Genomic DNA, 25,014 nt, shown 5'->3' with positions numbered 1-25,014 from the left:
TGCCAAGTTTTCGATTCAGTTATGTCTCTGGCAGCTACCTAACCAGAATGCATGTTACTGATTTAATTCAAAATGCATTACATTTACAGTGTGCTGTAACATTAAGCATTTGTAAATGTGGCAAAGAGAAAACCAAAACCTAGAAAAGCACTGGCAATATAACAACAAATACTTTTTGAAGCTAGTGATGTAACTTTTTTTTTTTTTCTTTTTGCTCAGTAGGAACAGAGTTCCTTCCTTAAAGATTAATAATTGTGAAAGAACTGCGGTTCATATTTGAAAATTGTGTTTCCATCCTCGTAGATGCCGATGCTGAAATCCCTGGTGCCCCTGGTGCACCACTGGATGTGCAGTGCTTAGATGCCAACAAAGATTATGTCATTGTCTCCTGGAAGCAGCCCGCTGTCGATGGAGGAAACCCCATCCTCGGATATTTCATTGACAGGTCAGTGAGCAAGCCAGACTGGAGAATTCGGATTGTTGAGCTTTCTAACTCAAAAACCTAAAAGCACATTGAAAAGCATGAGATAAAATGGTAATGGTTATTGTGCTTCTTGTTGCTGGCCAGAAGAAAATTACTTTTTTTCTTTAAGTTGGCTGGGTCTGATCTAACTTTAATGGTAATAGCTACACCCTGCTTCGTTTCAGATTAGATATTGGGAAAGAATTATTCACGGAGAGGGTTGTGAAGCATCGGAACAGGCTGCCCAGGGAAGTGGTGGAGCCGCCATCCCTGGAAGTGTTTAAAAGACGTATAGACAAGGCTCTTAGGACACGGTTTAATGCCAGAGTTAGGTTAGGTCATGGTTGGACTCAATGATCCTGAGGGTCTCTTCCAATCGAAATGATTCTATGATTCTATGATTTAACTACATAGAAAGGATTCTGCAAGACACTGTGTAACTCAGCCCTTATTGCTCCCAGTGGGGCTTGAGAGGCCTCAGGACTTTGCAGTGTTTGGTAGCTTACAGGAGCAGCTCCTTCATCAGGCAGCTGTGGCTCCTGTATCAGTGCCCTCCTGCATCTTTCCAAACAGTTACAAAGCACAAGAAAACAAAGTATTATCTCAAAGTGACTTCAATTTCTTTTATGCAGCACTGTTTTCCAAGCTCTTAGATTCACAAGCTTCATGCAGATCATGCTTACGTGTTTTTCTCTGCAACAATAAGAATTGGAAATATTTTTTAAAAATATGAAACCTGAATGTGTCACGCAGCGGCAGAATTCCAGAAGCTTGGGATTTAAGAAATTCAGCCAGTATTTTGAGACTTACAATGATCTTTAGAACTGGTAATATTTGTTTGAATTTCAGTAATAGAATGCATTATCAGTAATATGGATTTCCTATGGGCTTATTCAGATGCAATATAAAAAAACCCCAATAAATATGCCACTATATTATGCCATTGCATATACATAAATTATGTACGTGTAAAAAGAGAGCATTGCTTTGTGAAATATCTAACATCAGTATATTTAATCGAAATACAATTTTATTGGTTTGATAACTTATGAGTGTCAGTTGCTGCTGTAACTACGTTGTGCTAGGACTAAGCTACAGCTCTTAAACATTTGTTTAAAAATCCTGAACAAAAGACAGGACTAGATTCTGAAAAATACAAGATCTCATTTTAAAATGAGGCTATTGAGGGATGTTAGCACTGAAAGTAATGGCAAGACAAATGGCATTTTGCTTTTTCTCTTGTGTTCACCTCCCTTCTACATTTGCTCCTAAATTCCAAGCTGTGCTACTGCTCTCCAGTATTCAGTCCTACCTAAGGTGTTTGGGCATCCAAATATTGAGCCAGGGTAGCCCCTAACTGCCTCATAGAGTGAGCAGGTCGCTCGAGGTGGCAGGACCAGTCTGTCAATGCCAAAGGTGAAGCTCGGGCATCCTTTGCCCCAAACAGAAACCAGAACCACAGAACTGCCCAGAGCAAGGCAGTAGCAATTCCCAGGTAAGAGATGATTGCGTGTACCAAGAAATCCAGGCAGGCACCATAACATTCGCTTTGGCGGATATCTCAGCAGCAATAGGAGACTTTCCTGAGCTGCTAGTTCCTGGTCTTGTTGACCATGTTGCTGGATACTGGGAAGCCATTCCCAGAGGTTCCTCACAGCTCCCTGAGCCGAAGTCGCTGTGGTTCATCACTGCTGCTGGTTATCTCTTCCTTCTGCCAGAAATCACCCTCCTGCCAGCACCACCACGCTGAGCCTTGTGGACAGCAGGGTTCCCTGGCAGCCCCAGACATGTTTGAAGCAGGGTCCGGCTGAGTGCCCGACTTTAACCCTGTTCACAGCCACCTGTGTGCTGGGCTGGTCACAGGACTCACAACGGAGGTCTCCATGCCCCATGAAGCCCGTCTTTTTGCGGGACGTACAGTGGAGTACTGTGCATGAAAGATGAACTAATTGCCTTTTGGCAACTGCAAATGATACATGTATTTCATGTCCCTTCAAGTATGCAAAAGCTGACACTCCCTAAGCATACTTTGGAGGGTTTGGACAGTGAAGTGAGTTCTGCTCGTGTCCCTTCCTGAGCTCAGGAAAGAAGGGGTACAGCTGCGAGGGATTTAGTGCCTGCCCAGATGGTACTTCAGCCCTGAACCCTTGGTGCAGCTGCTTGGGTGTCACCAGTATATACAGCTGCTGATAAAACTGGTATTGACCAGCCAATGAACAGGAACAGATGGTGAAGCTGTAAAGGAGGTGGGTGTCCAGAGTCTGCACTTTTCCCTTCCCAGCACTGCTCTTGCTGTTTGTGTTTTTCAGGTGTGAGGTTGGCACCACACACTGGACCCAGTGCAATGAGACCCCCGTGAAGTTTGCTCGTTTTCCTGTCACTGGTCTGATTGAAGGCCGTTCCTACATTTTCCGAGTTCGAGCTGTGAACAAAGCAGGCATCAGCCTACCATCCCGGGTTTCGGAGCCTGTGGCTGCTCTAGATCCTGCTGACAGAGCCAGGCTTAGAAGTAAGATGTGATTTTTTCAGGTGGCCTGAGAGGTTCAAGAAGTCACAACTTAATTAAAAAAAAAAAGAAAAAGAAAAAGAAAAAGAAAGAAGTATGACTCATAAACCTTCAAAATCCCACTAGAGGGAGCAATGCAAAAACAAAATATTCTTTGGAGACAGCTTTGCCAAGAAGAAATAATCTCAGTGCTCTTTGCATGAAGTGCTCTATCTGGTCTCATGGCTTTGGCTGGCTGTGGTGCTACGCTCTGAAATTCCAGGAAGCGGGGAAAAGACACAGGAGACTTAATTGCCTGAAGAGACTTGCTTTTCTTCAGCCAACAAAAAATCTGATCGGATGCTGTGAATAGTCTCTCTCTGTGCCATGGACGTGGGTGGCTGATTCTGTGCTCATGTGACAATCAAAGTCTTGCAGTAACATCAGCACAATACCAGAGTAGCCTAACAGATCCCAAGCTTTCTTCTTTAAAGTTAACATTTTACAAGCCAGGGATATTTTTCTGGTGGCCTGGAAATGTCCTAGACAAAAAGGTTTTACTGAGGATTTTAACTAAAGTTTTATTCAAAATCCCCCTCCCTACTCATATGCCAAAATCATATGCCTAAAATCCAATTATTTCTACTTGTTTCTGAAGTTTTACTATTTTAAATGGTCCAATGTGAAGGGATATTTATGCAAACCCACAAGGCTCCTGTGGTCCCAGCTTGTCTGTCTTACTGTGTATAATGCTAGAAGCTACAGACTGAAGTCAGATGATCAAGGTTCCTATTCAAAATAAAAACAAAAGGCTCAAGGAATGAGGTTTGGCATTGCCAGGAACCACTGTGCTCAGACAGACATGTGAAACCTGGAGCCTGGGGGAGGTGTCTTCTTCTCAATGGGAAGCCTGGAAGCTGTCTCAGGAGTTGAAATTTGGACTCAGTGGCCTGTTCCCATTATATGTCTTCCTATGGTCCCTCATGATCCTTTTTTCTCCCCACTTGCTCCCTTTCTGCTTGCATCACCAAAACAGATCAGTCATCGTAACATGAGGTGGAGAACAGCACTGGCAAAAACCATCTCTGAAAGTGCATTGACCTTTTTGATAGCTGGATGCAAGAATATGATAACGTAGAGGCTCTGAGAGCACCACCCAAACCACGTCAGGTAGATACGTTGAGCCAGGCTGAGCAGTTTCTGTTTGTGACTGTGATCCATGATTTAAAAGTTGGTAATGTGGGTAAAAAGAGACAAAGAGCAGCCTGAAGGAATTTGGCTCTTCCTTTAGTGAGTGAGCTGTTAAACCAAGGGAATAGAGTATGGAAAATAAAGTTGAAGTTAGTTCTCCCAAAACAATGAGCTGAGTGAGCCAAATACTTCTGTCACCTAGGTGACTTCAGTGACATTTCAGGAAGGACTAGATGTTTCAGGATATTAATTTTTCTTGCTATATTAATTGCTTGGCTGCTGTCAATATTCAAGCTGCTCAGCCTGCAACTGGTTTGGGTAATTAGCTTGCTATATGAGCAGCAGTGGCACCAATGACCAAAAATGGAGCTCATGCAAATCTTGCAAATGCTAATTTCGAACCATGAAAAAGTCTCTTTTTTTGTTATTTAAAAGTACCTAAAGTGTCCCATGTCTATGATATTTCTGGCATCTGTTTCAGGTCACCCTTCTGCTCCCTGGACTGGACAGATTATTGTCACTGAGGAAGAACCTGCAGGTAACCACAGCCCTTTTGCCTACAAAAGTCTAATGTGAAGCTGGCTGAGTAATTAGAAAAACTCCCAGTGAGTTCAGTGGACTTTGGCACACACTCAAAGTTCGTTGTTCTGAGAGTCACTTGACCTTGAGTAACTCGCAACAACTTGGTAGTTGAGGTGAGATTTCGTTATTCAGCACCGAACAAATAAACATGCCTAGAGTTAAAAGATGTCATTAAAACCCAATATTTAGAAGATTTTTAACTCTACATTTAAAGAGATATCAGGTGCCAAGGTATATTAATACTTCTATATTTTAACTACAGCACTAATTCTGATTCAAATATGAAGGAATTAAGTCCCAATTGCCTTTCCTATTCTTCTCTCCTGTTCTTCAGAGGGTGTTGTTCCTGGTCCACCTACAGACCTCCAAGTTATTGAAGCCACCAAGAACTACGTTGTGCTTAGCTGGAAACCTCCTGGACAGAGGGGCCATGAGGGTATCATGTACTTTGTGGAAAAGGTAAAATTGGACAAAATCAGAATCATGTTTTGGCAATATTTTACATTTGTTCTGCCATCTCTTCTGGACTTTTAGTTAGCTTTCAATTCCACCTGAGACTTTCAAACTAGGACCAGGACTAGAACTTGTGTACTTCATCGAGATAACTGTCACTGTAGATTAAGATAAACTAGGAAGAAAAGAAATGGGATATAGGAAAGCAGCCGCAGAATGTCTCACACTGTAATATCCTTTTATGAATTGTGTCATTGACCTACCCTGGAGTAGACAGGCTGACAAACTCCCTATATAATAAGAAACCACAGAGCTTAGTCACATATTTATATAAATATTTAATACATATACATATAGATAATAAAATTTGTACAAATTAAGCTTGTCTGCTGGGACAGATTGTTAACATTTTGGATGGAGGCATAGTGCAAGAGTTCCTTGGCATCAGCACTTGCTTCACCAACTCAACAAAGATGACAAGATTTCTTTTCTAGAACAGATTCACTTTTAACTTCAGTGTCCTGCTTTTCTGAGATTTTTCTTTCATGGCTGCTAGCCTAGAGAATTCTTCATGTCATCACCCTTTTTACTTGTATCTCATGGCTCATAAACTTTTTCATCGACGCTTTTCCCTGTCGGTCTAGAGGTGTCATCTTGGGAGACATAAATATCTTCCCATTATGTGTACTTCATCTCTGTTATGAAATCTGGTCTAAATAAATGAGTTTCACTTAGCAACAGACTTACGATGAATATATGAATGTTGAGTTTCCATGTAAGAAAGCTTTTTAGTAACCTATTACATGCTGAGTACGGAGTACTAATGTCACATAGTCGGGTGGTGTTTTCCTGATAATTTGAAATCTCTCAGAAACTAAGACCATTAATTTAAATTATCCCTACAGTAAGTCACAGGCAAAAATTAATCATTAATATTAGCGGTATAAGTGAACATGGTATGTAGAGCTTCTCATCACAGAAATAAAAACAATTCACAAATTAATTGTACATGTTAAATTTTCTGGAAAATGAAGGTCAGATCCTGATTAATTCTGGAAAACACCCCAAAATATTCTCAAGAGTGGCACAAGAGCATCTAGAATCAATGTGGTAATGTTAGAGTTTTGTTCTGTGGAAGATGTTGAATGTCTGCAGAGCTTATTTTGAAAGCAGTTCGCAACTGGATGTGGTTAATAATAACATCACTTCCTTGTGGTGGAGTTTAGCTTTGATATATTAAACCCACTAAAATTTTACATACGTTTTCTGGAGTATGGGGACATCTGGCAGATTCATAAGCTTTGAAAAAGCTCGTTCTGTGGAAAGGCCCAAAAAAGGAACATGACTGTCTGTTCTGCACAGCAGACATGCATTTGGTGGTCCACATAGAAAATCTCACTGGGTTAGACACTCAGCTTTCAGAGAGTTCTGTTCCAAATGCAGTTTCTGGGTTTGACTGCAGTGTGTTGCTGGCACAGAGGACTGGCAAAGGGTGAACACCGAGATCCCTGTGAAGTCTCCTCGCTTTGCAGTTTTTGATTTGGCTGAAGGCAAATCCTACTGCTTCCGAGTTCGCTGTTGCAATTCAGCTGGAATTGGTGAGCCTTCAGAAGCAACTGAAGCCACTGTGGTAGACGACAAACTTGGTAAGTGTGTGGTCGTATGTATTAAATTACCTCCATAGGATCTTTTCAGTTTATGATGTAATCCTTTTCTCTGAAGGCAGATAGCTGCCAAGTAAATAATTCAAATATGAAGAGTAGTCAGTGATATCTTCCCTCTAGCTAAAACAATTTTTGTTAGGGTTGTTGAACCTTTAATGTATAGTCAAATGACAGATGCAAGCCAAGGAAATTGAGCTGCAAATAGTGATGCCAAGAACTGCAAAGGCTACAAACAGTGAAAGAAAATGAAAACTCAAGGAAGTACAAAAATGTTTCGTTTTACTTAGAGCTTTTATTGAAAATAAGCCCAGACCTCAGCAGAGTTTAACCTTCCTTTTTTTGCCAAATTAAACAAAAATTAATAATTTAATACTTGCGTGAATGCAGAGACCATTTCCACTGGAGGAAAAGCTAAGATGTTCACCACAGTAAAGCATTAGTAGCCATGTCTACATTAGCAATTTGTTTCCAAACAGCAACACATATTTGAATCCAGTTCCCCGATTGTATCTGTTTACTCCATACTGGTTGAATTCTCAAAGCAATTTGATGCACATGGACAACATTCTTTAAGGAGAGTAAAACAGCTCTTCTTGAAAAATATCTGAGATGCATTTTGCTGCTTCACAGGGACATTTGTTTCTGACTTATTCTGTGGGCTGCACAAAATATTTCATTGTGTACCTAACGTATTTTCCCTTTTAGAAAGCTCCAAATCACATTCTGGTGCAGATGTTCAGCAAAAGGGAAGAAACTATATCTAGTTTGAAGGAAATGCCCATAACCATAGGTAATGGAGACATGAGGAACATCACCACCAAAGGCTTGAACCTCCTGATCCTGTCCTGTTCTACCAGATTACTTGACTGAAATCAGAGTAGTTTTGGGAGATTAAATCTGTATTAGTTGTGCTGATATAATCAAGAACAGAATGTCATTTATTTGTAAATTTTGACTGGCTGGTCACTAAATTATTTTTGTTTCTCCACCACAGATATTCCCAAAGCTCCTGGCCGTATTATGCCAAGTAGGAATACAGACACCTCAGTTGTTGTCACTTGGACAGAGCCCCCAGATGCCAAGGAGCTGGTTGGGTACTACATTGAGTCAAGTGTAGTCGGATCTGGTCATTGGGAACCATGCAACAACAATCCCGTGAAAGGCACTAGGTAATGGATTTAAAGCATGGAAACTATGGTCACCAGTTTTTGATTTACTGGGTATATGTATTTTCCAGCCATTAGTAGTAGTAGAGTTAAACCCTCTGTGGTTGCCAGCAAGCCTGAATCACTTTTTCAGGTGAAGTTCATAGAAGTTATAAAAACACATTTCAAACTGCAAGTCTTGTCCAAAAGAATTTATAATCAACCGTATACTAGAAACAGTAAGTTAAGGAGGAGGAGACATGGATGTTGAGAGTGAAGAAAAGAGAAGCAGCGCACTAATTTTAGCCATAATACACAGTTTGATGAAAAACAGTACCGCGAGGAATGACTGCAGTTACAAATGTGGAAAACTAAACTGCATAATGTTTGGAAGCAAAGTCCTTTGTTTTGGAAGACTGCTGTAAACATTTCTGGACTGTATATCTAGAATGTCAGGAGGAAATGTGGACTGTATCACACTAACAATATTACTTTCTAACTGCTCTTTCACTTGAGATTATCAAGATATTGATGAATATTCTTAAATATTTGCTATAAACTCACATTTCTTACTGACATGACGCTCAGTCTCTAGTCAGAAAAAATAATCAAGACTTAAAACTTTGCAAGCTAAATCAGATTTGGTTCTGTTTGAATAAGGATATAATCTTCAGAGTCTAAAGGAGTCATTTCAGACCTTGATCTCAAGTGGAGCAGTGTCAATCCATCGTCATTTGTAACTGCTGTCCATGACAACCCTTATTGTAATATCTAAGGCTCTGACAAATACTCTTGAATCAACCTTGTTGTTTAGAAGGGCATTGTAAATGCTTAGTTTATCAAAAGTACCTAAACCTCCACTTGCTTGAACACAAGCACAACAATTTCCTTTAAGGATTCTTTTGTGCGTTTCTATTGCAACAGCTGTGTGTGCTGATATGATATAATTTCATATATGCTTCTATCATTTATATTGTGGTTGCATCAAGTGTTGGTGAAATTTCTTGTTGTTTGCTCGTTTTCAAATATGAAATCTGATCATTATTCACTGTAGAAACACACGCATTTTTCTGAGTTAATATATTTTGTGTTGTAATGACACTGTTCAGGTTCCTATTACTGCATTTTTAGTCGATGTGAGATGATGTATGATGCAGTCAGGCACAGGCTCTCTGTTAACTCTTGGCTTTTCTGGCTGAGTCAATGTCAAAGGATTCACTGTATCTCATAGTTTGCATTATGCAGTATATTTTGATCTTTTGGATTTTGTTTTCTGCACACATCCTGGTAAAACAAATGATTTGGACAAGTCTTCCGGAATGGGTAGGGAAAATTCTGCTCTGAAAATATTGACTTAGGTTTGTTGTTGGTTGTTTTTTTTTGTTTTGTTTTGTGGTTTTGTTTTGTTTTATTTTATTTTATTACCTAAAGAAAATTTTTTATTTTGAAATACATTTTGTTTTCCCCATTACATTGTCTTCATTCATTGGTGTACGATGTCAGTGTTGGTAATGCAAGACATGACAGTATGAAATAAAACAAAATAAAAGTAACATTAAATAAAATACACTTAAAATACCTTTTGAAAAATAAATATTGTTTTAAATAAAATGTTTAAATTTCAAAATCACATTTTTTTCTGAAAAAGAGATTCCTGTCTTGGGAAATTTTGTATTTTCAGAGTGGACATCAGAGAAAATTTGTGAGCATTTTTATGTGACTATTAAGTAATCCAGTAGAAAAACTCTTCTAATGAAAGAGTTTGACTGACTTAAATTATTGTGTCATGTATAGAAACAAGAAAGTGAAATAAAAAATTGGACTGTTTTTTTAGCTCTTTTACAGTGCCTTGTAATTTCTTTAACACTGCAATTTTTTCATTTATGATTGGAAGTGAATTATGGGAACTTGTGCTACAGGTGTCTTCTGTCATGAAAAGACCCCACAGGCAAATATAGACCTAATCTCTGCAGATTTTCACATTGTGTGTATTAGTAAGTATGGATTGTATATACTAGCAGAAGTAAGATAGTCCTTCTGGTAACACAAAATCTTCTGTAGTCTTAAAAAGGACAGTGTTGGAAAATGGTATGTCTAAAGAGATATGGTTTTAGACATTATCTTCGCTGCATGAATGAGGTGCTTAGATACATTCTGCATTTTCCGACCTTCATTTAAGTAACTGGGGTAATGTTTTATTCTCAGTTTTCAGAAACCAGAATATACTTTATGCAATAAATGCTTTCTTTTCCCCTTTTAAGATTTTATTTTCTTAATCATATTTGCTAAGTATTCCTTCACTGGTTTGTTTTAGATTCATTTGCCATGGGCTCATCAATGGTGAGAAGTACATTTTCAGAGTCAGAGCTGTTAATGCAGCAGGACTAAGTGAATTTTCACAGGATTCGGAGCCTATAGAAGTGAAAGCAGCCATTGGTAAGCTATTTTCCATTACACTTTTCAACTATAAATATGTCATTTTTTAAATTAAGATGTTTTCAGCAACTATTTGTAACTAATTGTTTTGTTTTACAATGCTGTCCACAAATAATAATTTGTCCATAGATCCTATGGCCTCACAGCCCCATAGTTTCACAGTCACTGCACACTTGTAGACTGCACCTTCACCATCTAGTCTTCTTCAGGTGTTTCTTGTGAACCACTGTAAGACAGCACTGCCAAGTTCACTTCATAGGTATCCTGGAAAATGGAATGTCATCCTGATTTCGTAATGTGGTATTTATCACCTTTAATGCACACCATCCTACACAGTCAGTTCCTAAGATATTTGTTTCCCTACCTAAAGCTAATAATCAGTGCAATGTGTCTTTTGTAAAGCTTCTATAACCCTGTGTGTCCTCCCTTTGTTGATGAATTACTTCTGGTTGCCACTGCCTGAACTAATCCATAAAGATTAATGAGCTTATTGGGCTAGAATAAATTGTATGTCTGCAACATCCTCGCTCTCATTTGTATAAAACCACATACCTCACAACCTTCGAGCTGAGAGATGTGGCCTAGGGCAATTTCATGAGATCATCTTGAAAGGATGAGAAACATGACTTGGAAGATCTAAAATGAAAACAACTGTAGTAAATGAAGATTGCTATTAACTTTCCAAATTTATTCTGCTCTGAAAAGCAGACGTTATTAAAAAAGTACTACTTGTGAGCAGGTTGAGAGGTATTCTATTAATTTCAAATTTTTGTGAATTCAAGCTTAACATTTTGTGTGTACAACCTGTGATTTGTCATACTTTGGCTGTATTGTTCACTGTACGCATTTCTTCATTCTGCTGACTAAATGAAGAAAAAATGATGTATTCTAATTCAAAATGTCTTTGCTGTTTTCTGGCAATTATAGGGGGAGGATTGCTTCATGGTGTGTGTCCCGAACTGAGTGGTAAAGCTGGTGGACTAACAGACCGCACTACCAGCTGGGAAGGAATGCATGAGTCCTCCCAGCCTATCTTTGACACAGATGCTTTGCTAAATGGCAATGCTAAATTTAATAGAGACACAGCACCCAGTAGCTTTGACAAACTGGGGAGTACAGGAGACAGTAACATGAGAGAAATGGTTAAGGATGCTGTCACATCTGCACCACAAAAAGTTGCTGCTAAGCAGACACGTAAGTCTCGACCCAGGGATCTTTTGACACTGGAAAAAGTCACAAAGAAGAAAGATATAGGTGAGAGTTAATAAAATCAATAGATTTCACTGCTTTGGTACATCCACTTCAGACAGTTGTAACCTCTGCTTGTCCATGCCACAAGTGAACACACTCTCTGGTGATGCATCTGCCATCAGACCTGTTAATTACATGCTCAACTCTCTGTTAAGATCATTATTCATGTAATGGTATTGGAGACCACCTTACAAACTTAGTGGCTACTGAAAGTGAAACAAATAAATCCATTTACTAATTTAATAGCTTGTTTGACTACATATTAATGTATCCAAGATAATGTATTATTTCTAAATCTCTAAAGTAATTTTGGGGGAGTTTGGTTACTCAGTCTCTGGGTTACATGTGTGTGAAGGAAACAAAATCTGATTATGATGGTAAGCATGAAAGTCTGTGTTGTATTAGGATATATGAAGATCCTTTGTGGATTTATGCCTAAGCTACAGCTTATCCTCTGAGACACAGTGACAATGAACGTTGTGTTGTATCTCTGACTGACAGCAATAGTAAAGAGGAAAACCTATCAAGGTGAATGTACATGCACAAAATCACGTTTTATGTTGTCAACACCTAAACATCCATTGTGTCCAAGAAATGTAGGGCTTGAATTTCTTTTAAGTCCTGGTACTTGGCCAGCGAACTGAATTCCTCCCCAGGCCTCTCAAGTGAGACTCAAAAGGTTTGTGCAAATTGCTGAACAGAAAACAAAGCAGAGGCACCTGGGGCTAGGTGACACTGATGTAAAACATTAAAGACAAAAAGAAACACATATGATGTAGGATTTCCATCAAAAGTGGGACTTCAGGGTCACAAGTAGGGCTCTTCACTGGTGCACATATTGGGTGTGGGCAAGCATTTCACTACTAGGTACAGAAAAGGCTTTATAAGAAAATAGGTTGGGATTAAGTTAATGATTTCTGTATTGTTAAAAATACATTTTTAAAAGGGGACTATGCAGCAAATTTTTTAATGTAAGTTCCAGTAACAGACATGTTCCATTTCTGGTCAGTCTACAGTGCCTATGATCACGCTTCCTTCTATTAAGGTAAGATCACGTGATGGGTGCAATGATAAAATTTGCACAGTGTATAAATTTAAGAGGAAAAAAAAAAAAAGAATGAACAGATACAGTCCATTCTCAGAAGGGAAGAATGTGAGCCTATTTAAAAAAGGAACTGTAACAAAAATTGTATGTGTGAAAAAGGTTTTCCTTTCAGCAAAAGAAAACAAATCATTGCATCTCCAATTTTTTTGCTTTTCCTGTAATGTTAGTTTTAGTTCCCTATTTTTCACAATTTTAAAGCAAGTCTTAATCACTTGCATCAGAGCCGCATTTGCAACACATTCTTTCACTATGTATCAGCTTGCTTCTCGAAAAACAAATGATCCTGAAAACTAATACTCATGCAGTTTGGACTTTTTCATTTGGTTTATGGGAGCTTTTGTCCTGCATTTCTACTCCAACTCCAAAATCTTCCCTTGACTGCGTAAATATTGTCCTAATTAGGAAATGCAGGACAGGAGCCACCTGAATACAGTAACTGAATGCCAGTCTGATTATTGAAATGTTACTTCCTGCTTACGTATTATTTGCATTGAAACAGCTGCTCCATCTCCACCTTATGACATCACGGTACTTGAGAGTGTTCGTGACTCGATGGTATTAGGATGGAAACAACCCAAAGCCACTGGTGGAACTGAAATTACTGGCTACTATGTGAACTATCGTGAAGTGGTTAATGGAGTTCCTGGGAACTGGATGGAGGCCAACATCAAGGCCATCAGTGAGAGGGCATACAGGGTAAGGGGTTAACTTCTGTTATTGCTCTGGGTGCAGACATTTCCGAAACAGATCTTGAAGGCAGATTGGGATGAATTACGATTCGGTGTACAGATTGCTGTTTAGAGGTTTTTATAGCCATGATGATAAAGTCATTTACCTCTGTTAAACTTATCTGCAAAATTATTTGTACACTTATCTATTAGTCTGGCACCAACTGTCATCTGTGAATGCACTATTCTAGACATAGACTGAATTTTTGTAAGACAGACCCTCACAAAAAATAGCATTCCTACTGGGCTTGGTGGACCTACCCCAGTGCTTGCTGGTGCAGCTCTGTGCCAGCTGTGTTTTGTGATCAGTTCATGACCCAGTTTAGAGATAGCGCTAGCCACAACCTTGCTGAGCTGCTTTACAAATGAAAAGCAATGCCAGGACTGAGTTTCACCCCACTGTGAGAACAACTGTTGCCTTAAGTGAACTTGCTCTGTATCACGAGACAGATTAATATGATTGTTGAGCAATACCCTGCTTCCTCCCTGACTACCAAAGTATCAATAGGAAAAGGGGTTTACAGTTTGAGCATGTTAAGACCATTCATGTATTCTCCACCACGGATTAGAGGAAAACCCAAGACAATTATCACCTTATGTATGATGTCAATAATGCTTTCATCTCTTCAGGCACTTAAAAGCATGTTCATGTGTTGAATAATTGTAGTTTTGACTTTCACTTAAAACATTAATCCAAAGTTAACAAGCACCATTTTATTGATTCTGCAGATTGAAAACCTGAAGGAAAACATGGTGTACCAGTTCCAGGTGGCTGCTGCTAATCTGGCTGGGGTTGGGACACCCTCCCTACCCAGCCAACCATTCAAATGTGAAGAATGGACCATTGCTGTTCCTGGTAGGATCCTGAGTGGGAGGTGGAGTTTACTCATAGCCTGAGGATGCTCTGTGGTCAATTATCTAAGTTCTTAATGAATTCAGTTTTCAGAGTTCAAACTGAGGCTTGAATGTCCATCACTTTGATTTAGTACATTTACACTGATGCATTAAACGATCCTCATCTAATCAGTAGCGTTTTATAAGCAGCTTGTATTTTCTTTATTTTTCCTGCTTGGTTTCTGTACTGTGTCTGCCACTTTGCTTCCTAGTTTAAATGGTAGACATAAATACCTGTCTAAGGTACAAGACAGAGAAGAATGAGGTCCCATAACCCTTATCTAAATGTGTCACTTCAAGGCCAGATCGCTGGCCTTTTGGCGCTCACTGAAATGAGTGAAAACAACTTCCATCGACTTCAGTGGACTTTAGATCAGTCCTTGAAGTAGCACATTAGCTTAATAATTAACTTACTTCCCTGAGTTTAGAAATTATTTGTGATTTTTGTTTGTTCATGAACATTTGATCAAGATAGCAAATCTCAATAAATTGGATTGTTTTTTGGGCTAGACTTTAATAGGCATAGGTTGTATTTATATTTGGTCTAGATATGATACAGAGCGCAAGTGTTATGTCGGCTTTGGTTGTACAACGTGGTGTCTGCTGTTGTTTTTTGAAATCTAATGCATTAGCCCTTTGGGGATTTATTTTTATACCACAACTCCAACTTTTACCTTACAGGGCCACCCCATGATGTCACATGCATAGAAGTTAGAAAGGACTCTTTGGTTTTGCTGTGGAAGGAACCAGTTTATACTGGTCGTAGTCCCATAGCTGGTTATTACGTTGATATGAAGGAAACTGAAGCAAAGGAGGAATGCTGGAGAAGTGTCAATGAGAAGCCACTTCAAAAGAAATACTTGAAGGTAAATAGTTTAGGATTAACACTGGTATAACAGTACAACCTTGAGGAAGTTAGCCTTTGATAGCATCATCCTGTGGTAATCATGGTCCCATTTAATGAAATACACAGTAGTTTATGTTGTGCTGAGGATATACACGTGTAACGCATGTATAGTCAAACAAGACAGTAACCCAGAAGACTTGTACGAAAAGCATAAAAATAAAAAGAAAACACTGCTAAAACCAAATATGATTCTTACAATGCAGGAGGCAACCCTAGCATTTTCTAGCTCAATGTGCAAGACAGGTATCACTACATAAAAACTGATGGCACAAAAATAGATGTGATGATGTGGCAGGTGAGTCTAATACAAAGTACCCTTCCCTCACATTTCATGGCAAGTTAAACCCAAACTTTTTGCACTATTATGCTACAACATTTTGTGGAATAACTTCCAAATAAAGGATAAAGTGTAACTCCATTCTAGAAATATGTCTTAAGTAGGTTTGCTATGTGTATGCTTTTCAGAATATTTGAAAGACAACTCACTTTTAAGTGTGATCCTTTCATTTACGTTTTAAAGGAGTCTTTGTAGGTGTTCTAATGTCAGTATATTTCCTCAAGTCACTACAATTAAATCTCTAAAATTAAATGCCTTCCTGTTCCAAACGAGTTGTGGCTGGCACTTATTACCCTGATAATTTCATTTTGAAAAGCCAGAATTTACCTGCAGTAAAAGACTATGCTGTTTCAGAGGTCAATGTACGTGAGTTAAAAAAAACTCTGTTCCAATAACAATGCTCCTTTTGCAAAGAAACCAGTGACAGAAATGACGATGTCTAAATGTTAGCTATGCATACAAGGAAGGACCCAGCCAAACCGATCAGTTGTGTCACCCTGGAATTGAAAAAAAAGCCAGAGCCAAAACCAAACACGAGGAAGAAATATTTGTCAACAGAAAATGGAGAAAAACAAAAATAAAGGAAATATAATTGTCAGGCATGCAGACTGGAATTGTAAGAAGTGTGAAATTAAAATCAGTGTTTTGTAACACATCATGCATGTATGTGTATCTGCTTCTTCCAGATAGGTGGCCTAAATGAAGGTGTGAGCTATGTGTTTCGTGTGCGGGCAACAAACCAGGCTGGTGTTGGGAAACCATCAGATGTCACAGATCCTGTCATAGCTGAAACACGACCAGGTTTGTTAGAAATACTTCCTCTTCTTCGTCATATTTAAACAGGTTCCTGTTTGTGCGATGTATTTACAGGCTGCATGTCAACAGTCTGACCCCTCTCAAGTCAAGCCTTTTTACTAGGTAGGAAATGATTTGAGGGTCATCTCTTACTTTCTTGTCTAGTGTATTTTAAGGTCAGTGAGTTGTTCACATTTTATCTCTCTCCTTTCTTTAACTTATGTTATGCCTGCAGAAAGGGAGAAAGAAAATACTTTTTTCTCTTGGCTTTAAAAACATAATGAGCTCAGTTTGGAGACCACCTTCAGTAGGAATTCAAGTGCAATGGCTTAGTGGGATCATTCCTTGAAGGCTGACTCCAGTGTGTCTATAATGCCACCAAGAAACATAGGAACGAGGGCAGAGGCAGAATATCCACATCTGAAACTTCAGGAAGCCCTACGTTTAGTTTAGCTATACAGGTAACATAGGTGACTATGATCAGAATCAACTCCTTTTTGTCACCAAGTCCCTAACAGAAAATGCAAGCGTGGGCTTGTAGTTTACTCATCTAAAGACTATTTTAGAAGCAGAGGGTCCTACAAGGTGGAAAAATGGTCCTGCAAGGTAGAAAAAAACCCTCCTGGATATTTTGACAAAATCTAGTATAAAGTTAGTATGATGTCACAAGGTACAGGGGTACAACCCCGCCTGGATTCACCACACACCTTCTTTTCATCTGCCAAGTTCCCTTTCTCTGCCCACAAACCCTCATATCTGATCACCCCTGGGAAAGGTTTCTAAGAGCCCTAGAAGAGCAGGAATGACAGCGGGCCGGCAGGGCAGGCTGGCAGGGAGCACAATTAGCAGTGCAGGGGCACAGGCACAGGCAGTGATTACCTGTGCAGGCAGCTGCCTACCCTGCCTGACCCCAGGCAGTCAGGCTGATACCTGCTCGTGCTTGGAGAAATAGTCAGGGTTTGTTTGGGATGGTATCGACTGTGAGGTGTTGAGCAGATGCCACCAGTGAGAATCATTTTGCATTCCCACCCCGGCTGCCTCAGGGGCATTATCCCAGGAGCTTTTCCCTGTTTCTGACTCCTAGGTCCATTTTTACTTCTCCCATTCCTGTGGCAGCACTGGCTCAGCTCCCATAAATACCTGGTCCTTACATCCAGGATGGTAAAAATCCTAAGAAGCCTTGAGTTAGCTCTCAGTGAGGCTTTAAGTCTAGAAAGTCTGAAAAAGGAGATCTGAAGCGGGGGCACAAAAGAACCAAAAAAACTCAGAGCGGGGAGACTGAGGCGACTGCTAGCAAGGCTGGGATGGGAAGAAGGGACTGGAAGGAGTAGACGGTAAGTTGAAAGGGTGTAAGATTGGGATATGAGGACAAAAAAGAATATGTGTGTGAGTAAGGAGGGCTTACGACAGGATCTTTCAAAAAATGCAGAAGCCATAATTTCAGATCTACAAGCCACTGAAGCACTGGGGATATTTTCATCACTTTCAAGTGGATCAAGGCAAAACTTAAAAAATTGTTATTGAAAGCAACTTTATACAGCAACCACTTCTAAAAAGATAATCAAACTAGTATTAGTACTAAACTTTCGGCTTTACTTATCCATTTTCTTTGAGACTTAATGACCCCAAAAAAATAATCATACAGTGTTTTCAATGTTCACTCAAATGAGATGCATGCCCCACCTGGCAATATGAACTTGAGCAGAACGTTTGGTTTACAGACCTCACCATTAGAGGTGGCCCTTAGGATCGTGTCCCTTTTGCAAGCAAGGCTCATGTTCAGAGGTGTAATGTCTGAGGCATCACAGGAAAGTCAGGGTTTGGCCCAGTGAAATCTCAGCTGAAAATTATTTACTTGCACAAATCTGGCTGACCCATATTTTGAGCTGAGATCTGCAGATATGGCATCCACCAAACTAAGCTTCTTAAAAGTATTAAGAAAGGACAAAATGCTTATTAAAAAAAATATTTCAGACAGCAGTCTTTTGGGCAGGCTTCCACCTTTCTCACTCAAATCACACAAGTCTCAAGAACAATCATGCCATTTTTTTAAATTACTGCAAATCTTTTGCTCTTAACCCATGAACGCTGCCTTTATTATAACATCTTGGATGGAGACAAAATATTGTCAGGTCTCTCTAAACAATTCCTGCTGGAATGTTGCTTTTGGCAAATGTGTAAAATTGCCAGACAACTGAGCTATCTAGCCAAAGAATGTAAGTAAATAACACCCTGAATGAAAATATTTGTTTTAATACAAGAGGCACCAATTTTCTTTATTGGGTTATTTGTAAATATAATGATGAGATACTTTACATCCACCTTCTCTTATTTGAAAACCACATATGTTTTTTACAGTTATCTTTTAAAATTAAATGAAAAACTCATCCACATCAATGAATACCAAACCAGGCTGCTTTTGAGCTGTAACTTTGTCTTTAGACAAAAGCAGTTCAGTGTGTGGGACTCTCACAGGAAGCATGGGAAATCCAAGAGCAGACTGCAGCTTTTCCCCATTACTCCCCTTAGTCCTTCAGCATCTTGCTGCAAACCAAAATTAGATTCTGATCTTGCATCAGTCAGTTGCGAAGGGTTTGAACCTCAGAAATGGAGGAAACCCTGTCCTACTCAACTTTTCTGACTAGCTATGTTCAAGATGATGCCATTAACTCCAGTGTTTTTTAGCTGTCTGCTTTATCTTCATGTTATCGGTTTCCTTTCAACGTAATAAAATGCTCAGATAAATGGAGACTTGATATGACATCTAAATATTTTATTTCTTATAATGACTTTAAAAGAGGCTCTGGATGATATGTAGAAACCACCAAGTGATATAGAGGAGAGAAATTAAGACTGCTACTATAACGGCAGCATCTTTGCTTCCACTTTATAGGACAGGTGGAGACCTCTAGTCAGTAATTTAAAAGATTTTTTTGTTCTTTTTTACTTATATAAATATTAGAAGTAAACACCATTGTCACTTCTGGAAATAAATGCTATGCAGTGTTATCTTAATGACAATACTTTAAAACAAATATAAAAGGTTCTGCCTTTTTAGTGGACTTTCTGGCTGTAATTCTCTGCACATAAGCTGTCATCAAAAGATTCATGTGTTAATGATCTATAGGATGCTAAACATTAATGAGATGTCAGGTGATGAATGTATGTGTAATAAATTAAATTATTCAAAATTTGCAAATATGCTGCTGCCCAGTAAAATACTTGTAGAACTTAATTTATCATATATTGGTACTTAATGTGCTTTGTTACTGTGAGTGCTGGTAAATAACAGTACCAAAATGGGAGTATTAATCTTATCTTTCATTAAATGGTTATGGCAAATTATAAAGACTAAGAAAGCTGGGTGTACACAAATTGTCATTACAGGAGCTACTCTCAGTGCTGGAGAGGATATGTATAGTATTAGGACAATGAAACACAGAAATCTCCTTGTATGCCTGAGGCTTATTAAGAATTATGCTGAAAATAAAGCATTTAATCTCCATGTCAGGAATAAGGTACAATAGTTTGTGGACAAAGCATGTCATCAGCATTCCGGGCAGCCTGGAATTGTCTTAAGCTCAGTAATATAACATGAGTGCCCTATTCAGATGTGAGATCCAGCTCAGAGCTGTTCGGAAAAAAAGGCTGGATGTTCTCCAGCACCTCTCAGTGCACAAGCTCTCCCTGACATCCTCAGACAACTTGTTGAAATGAAAGTTAATGCTACAGATGACGAGCTTGACGAGCCTCCTGAATCCCAGACAAAATTCCCTCAGCTTCACTGGGGTACTAGAGGGCAGGATAGAGGTGCCTTCAGGTTTCTAATCTGGGATTCACCCCCAGGGCCTTTTAAAGGACAAACTGGGTCACCTTATCCAGCTCAAGGACTGTAGGTACTGGCAAAACAGGGTGGGAGACTTAAGCAGCTAATTGCAAATATTCATTCCCTTTGTGGGTCTGGGGTTAATGCTGCAGACGGCGGAAGGGACGGATGCCAAGTACAGCAATTAAACCAACCTCCCGGAGTGAAGCCAGAGTCACAGAAAATGTGCCTCTGTTGCACGAGTCCTGATGGGGAAACTCAGCTGTTTCCTCTTCAGCCTCCTGCACCTTTTCAAACACTCACACTTGCACACAGTATTCCCTTTAGAGCTCTTATCTAATTAGGGAATAAGAAATTCATGCTGCATAATGAAGGTTCTGACTATTCCTTGCCATGGAAAATGTTGCTATTTAATATTTCAAACATTTAGTGGATTTAGAGGCTTACTTTTTTTTTCCCCTTTGGGTTTTTCCAGGGTATCATAACTCTCATGTGTGCTTAGACTTGCACAAATAAATCAGTTGATTTATGATGCCCTTTCATCTGTTCCTTATTTTTATGGATTAGAATAAGAACTGTTCTTGTGAATGAAAGACCGAGGATGCCAATGTTTGCAGCAATTTATGTGCTGACCAGTAAAATGGCAAGGATGTGCTTAATATGCCCTATAAGCGATATCTATATAAATTTTTTTGCTGGCTTCTCTGAGAAAGTGGAATCACCTTGTTCTGGTCTTTCAGGAACCAAGGAAGTGGTGGTTGATGTTGACGACAATGGAGTAATTTCCTTGAACTTTGAATGTGATCAGATGTCTCCAAACTCTAAGTTTGTTTGGTCCAAGAATTATGAACCGATTGAGGATGACTCTCGTCTGAACATCGATACCAAAGGCGGAAAGTAAGAACTCTTGGGGACACCAATGCTCACATGTTTTGGAGATCTAGGATGGTCACAGAAATCCACCCTTTTCAATGTATGACCTCAGTAAAAGCTACACCTTCTTCTGTTACTGGAAGGCTACTTTATGAGTATGTTGTTCTCCAGCAAGTCCGTATGCAGATCATTTGGAAAAGGTAGCTCACATAGAATGAGTCAGGGCTCCTGTTTAGGCAATCGAGTTATGTTTGGGCATAGGGAGAGAATATTTGTGCTCTCTTGTCTTGTAGCCTGTCAATCAAGGCAAATTATTATTATTCCTACTGTTATTATTTTAAATCTCCAAAGGATAAAATTATCTGGCTACATGCAAAGTGCTTTTACCATGTAACACTGTCACAACCTTCAGAGACGCTGGAGTAAGCAGGACTCTCTTCTGACAGTGTCACCAAGGCCTGATTTGGTAGCTTCTATAATGCTCTACAAGCCTACTCTGTTTCTTCAGGCTTTTAACAAAGGGGAAGAAATAGCAAATGCACAGGATCAGCCTATGAAGTACCTATGTGCCCTTCTAGTTATAGAAACCATACAGAAAGAAGTTGTGGCTCTTGGTATTACATGTGAAAGTTGAACCACCCTGTACTTACAGTATCCTTTCATGCTCATCAAAGATTTGACAACATGAGCTAGGTGAAACTAGCTATTTTCAGTGCTGTGGGCACTGCTTGAGAGTTGTGCCATCTTGATTTGTACCACACATGGTAGGATCCACCCTGATTTATATGGGCCAGAGCCCCTCATTTGCTTGTTCAGTCAGAGCAAAAGTTAATAAAGGGGCTTGCTTCAGATTGATCTCACCTTTTTATCAAAATGCTGTGGTTTTTTTTTCCCTAAAGGTCAAAAGCGATCTTTAAGGATCTTGGAGAAGATGATTTGGGAATTTACTCTTGTGTTGTTACAGACACTGACGGAGTTTCATCAAGCCACACAATTGATGAGGAAGGTAGACATAATGTCCATTAAGCATGCCTGTTTTGCTTTCACATCTATTTTTTCCTGCTACTGTGTTTCTCAGATCCATAAGATCCATAACACCTTATATTACTTCTTTTATGTCTTTTGCAGAAATGAAACGCCTGCTTGCTCTGAGCCACGAACGCAAATTCCCAAGTAAGTGAATCAAACGTCTGTAGGGGAGTTTCGCATGCAGTGGCATATCACAAAGCTCCTGTCACCATCAAGTAGGGAAGTCACTGTAGTAATTTCAAGTTAAACTGGTTTTGAATTGAAAATCTAAGGTTCCCTCCCCCCACCCCTTTCTTGCAGTACATTTGTGTATTACTGATGTTCTTCCTGATCTATTGCAGGCTACTGGTCTAGGCAGATCTCAATAACAGTTGGAAAATAGTACCCCATTGGCTTTGTTTCTTCTGCAGAACAGCCTTTTATACTTATTCAGCATACCTAACCAAATTTGAAAACTTCTATTTGAAATAATTGTCTAACTTTACTCCAAATGAAATTAGCATAAGTTAGATTTAAGGTTAACAAAGCAGGAAACCATAGTAAATTCAGTTGTAATTATCTACATATACAGAATTTTCCTGCTGAAATTAATTCCCTCCCTCTTTCCTATAACACTTGACAATAAGAACATCCTGCCTTCTGCTTGGGGTGGTATTTTTGTCAACTCCACAGACCTCCCATAATTTTGTGACATCCTGGTAGTAGCACAACTTTGTTATTTTCATTGGAAAGTAACTTCAATAACTGAAAAAAAAAATTAAAAATGGACTGTATAATGAATCCTATTGCACAGAACAAGATTAGACCTAAACATTGTCTCATCTTCTCCCACTACATTTTCTTCTTCTTTATTTCAGGCACTAAAACTCTTGCCTATGTTGTAACATGTTCAGCTTTGTGCACACACTGCTGGCACCTCTACCCACTCAGCCCGCAATGCGTCTCTCAGCACAGCCAAAGCTTGACCACAGAAACAGCCTGTCTTTTTGCCACATCATCTCTCTTTGTCATTTCCTTCTGTGATTTTCCCACATAAGCTCTACTCAGCATATTGTATCACCTTTTGGCAGCTTATTGACAGCTCATGCATCTCCTTGTTTCCTCCTGCTCCTCCCGGTTGTTTCCTCCTAATTGTATCTTCATGCTGAAAGTTAGTCATCATCACAAAACCTTACTGTTATCAGACATCCTTCCTTGCTCCAACCCTTCTCTTCTGAGTGCTCTTCTACCCTCTGTGTTCATAACTAATGTCACAAAATAAGCTCCTCAGAACACAGACCATGTCTTGTCTTTTGCATCATGTTAGGTAGCTGTACACTTCTAGCTGTGCATAAGTGTCCAGGAGGTCACTGCAGAATGCATCCTCAATGAATAAAATGTCTTACTAGGACCTTTGGACACCAAAAAAAAAAAGAGCAAATAGGGGTTAAGATATACCTGGCTATATCTGTGAAGCTGGAAAAATAATAATGAGCTCCTATAGATCAACATGAAACTTTAGTCATATCTACAGATAATATGTTCGAGGATTAGTCAAATTCTCTTTAAAAAATAGCTATTCTGTTCTAGTTGCTAGGCATTTCTGATTCATCACAAGCTTTTGCATGTTGCTTCCTTTGTACTTCTGAACGGCATTTAATTGTAACTTCTGCTCAGAAACATCTGCAGCCAGTAGCTCCATGGGAAAATGGGTTGCTTGAATAATGCAGCCTTACAGAACACAGCTATGTATGGGTGCAATAATGTATTTGTGCTGTGTAAAAACAAATTGTTCCAACTCTTCAATGTAGCAACTACCTGAGGTCTCCTTGTCAAGTGCTTCCTGTAATTTGTGATGCTATACAAATAGGATGTAAAACCTCGTAAGCATGATGGCTGGAAAATACCTAAAGTAGTTGTCAGTGCTTAGGGAAATATTTTATAATATAAAAATGTTTTGCTTGTGGAGGACTGTAACACAGATTCATCTGTTTCCTTTGGGCTGGGGAGTGAACAGCCTTTTCACAAAATCAATCCTTTTGCATCCTTTCAGCCATTTATTTAACAGCTTCTGAGATACTTCCCCCTCTTCCACATTAGACTAAGATATTCAGAGTTAATCACATGCAAATTAAATGGGGGTTTAAAATTGCCATAGAGCTGACAGTGAGACAAAAGCAGCACAGCCTGATGTCTATTCACACCCTCCCTCTTGTTTCCACTGGCTCCTGTAGCTTTTCAGTCCCTTTATTTGGAGAAATTACACAAGATCTGAGATTCCTTTTGTTTCTTATGAGCAAGGTGATGCACTGGGTGAGGAAGTTTCATGGGGACCGTGTGCACTGCTGGGGCACCGTCCTAAGGGTTTGATTTTTGCCCTGCTCCCTCATGGTAACACAATCCCTCTGCTCTCTGGTTAAGCCTGTGTCTTTTTCATAATTTTATACATAAACATATATATATATATATATATATATTTTTTTTTTCCCCTGTGACTGTTGCCTCACCTCCCAGAAGGCTTATTTTAATGAGAGACAGGTTCTGTGCCACTCAGGCACCAAAATCATACATGTAGGTGTGCGAGGGCATAGGTGTGGAGAAGGGGTGAGTGTGAGCAAGGAACATGTGGGCAGTCATCACCCTCTTTTGTTTGGCAGTGGGGTAGGATGGCAGCTCTGCTCCAGAAGGCACCTCAGTCATTTAGGGCAGTGCAAATAGAAAGATTAGAGGAATTAGACACTACCTCAGTCCCAGTCTTCTTCTGCTGTAGCTGAGCCTTTGCACATACAAAGTAGGGTAGGATAGGATAGGACAGGAGAGGACAGGACAGGACAGGACAGGACAGGACAGAACAGAACAGAACAGAACAGA

At 39.4% G+C, this 25,014-nt stretch overlaps 1 protein-coding gene across 1 annotated transcript in view; it reads left to right on the top strand.

The window, feature by feature from the left end:
* The window catches only part of MYOM1 (myomesin 1), a gene marked incomplete at both ends in the record, with an annotated part of 72,701 nt that overhangs the window by 26,526 nt on the left and 21,161 nt on the right, over positions 1–25,014 (top strand). The window contains 15 exons of the mRNA XM_080364143.1: positions 304–445; positions 2,773–2,972; positions 4,621–4,677; positions 5,056–5,180; positions 6,637–6,820; positions 7,833–8,007; positions 10,298–10,419; positions 11,347–11,673; positions 13,275–13,471; positions 14,233–14,359; positions 15,079–15,263; positions 16,328–16,442; positions 21,003–21,159; positions 22,035–22,141; positions 22,264–22,308. Of these exons, the coding sequence (XP_080220269.1) occupies positions 304–445; positions 2,773–2,972; positions 4,621–4,677; positions 5,056–5,180; positions 6,637–6,820; positions 7,833–8,007; positions 10,298–10,419; positions 11,347–11,673; positions 13,275–13,471; positions 14,233–14,359; positions 15,079–15,263; positions 16,328–16,442; positions 21,003–21,159; positions 22,035–22,141; positions 22,264–22,308 (2,265 nt within the window). The remainder of the gene's footprint in view (positions 1–303; positions 446–2,772; positions 2,973–4,620; positions 4,678–5,055; positions 5,181–6,636; positions 6,821–7,832; positions 8,008–10,297; positions 10,420–11,346; positions 11,674–13,274; positions 13,472–14,232; positions 14,360–15,078; positions 15,264–16,327; positions 16,443–21,002; positions 21,160–22,034; positions 22,142–22,263; positions 22,309–25,014) is intronic.

Source organism: Nesoenas mayeri, assembly GCF_963082525.1.
Source record: "Nesoenas mayeri genome assembly, chromosome: 2".
In the NCBI taxonomy this organism is placed as follows: Eukaryota; Metazoa; Chordata; class Aves; order Columbiformes; family Columbidae; genus Nesoenas; species Nesoenas mayeri.
The sequence above is the reverse complement of the archived record's forward strand: the minus strand, read 5'-3'. Positions and strand labels throughout refer to the sequence as shown.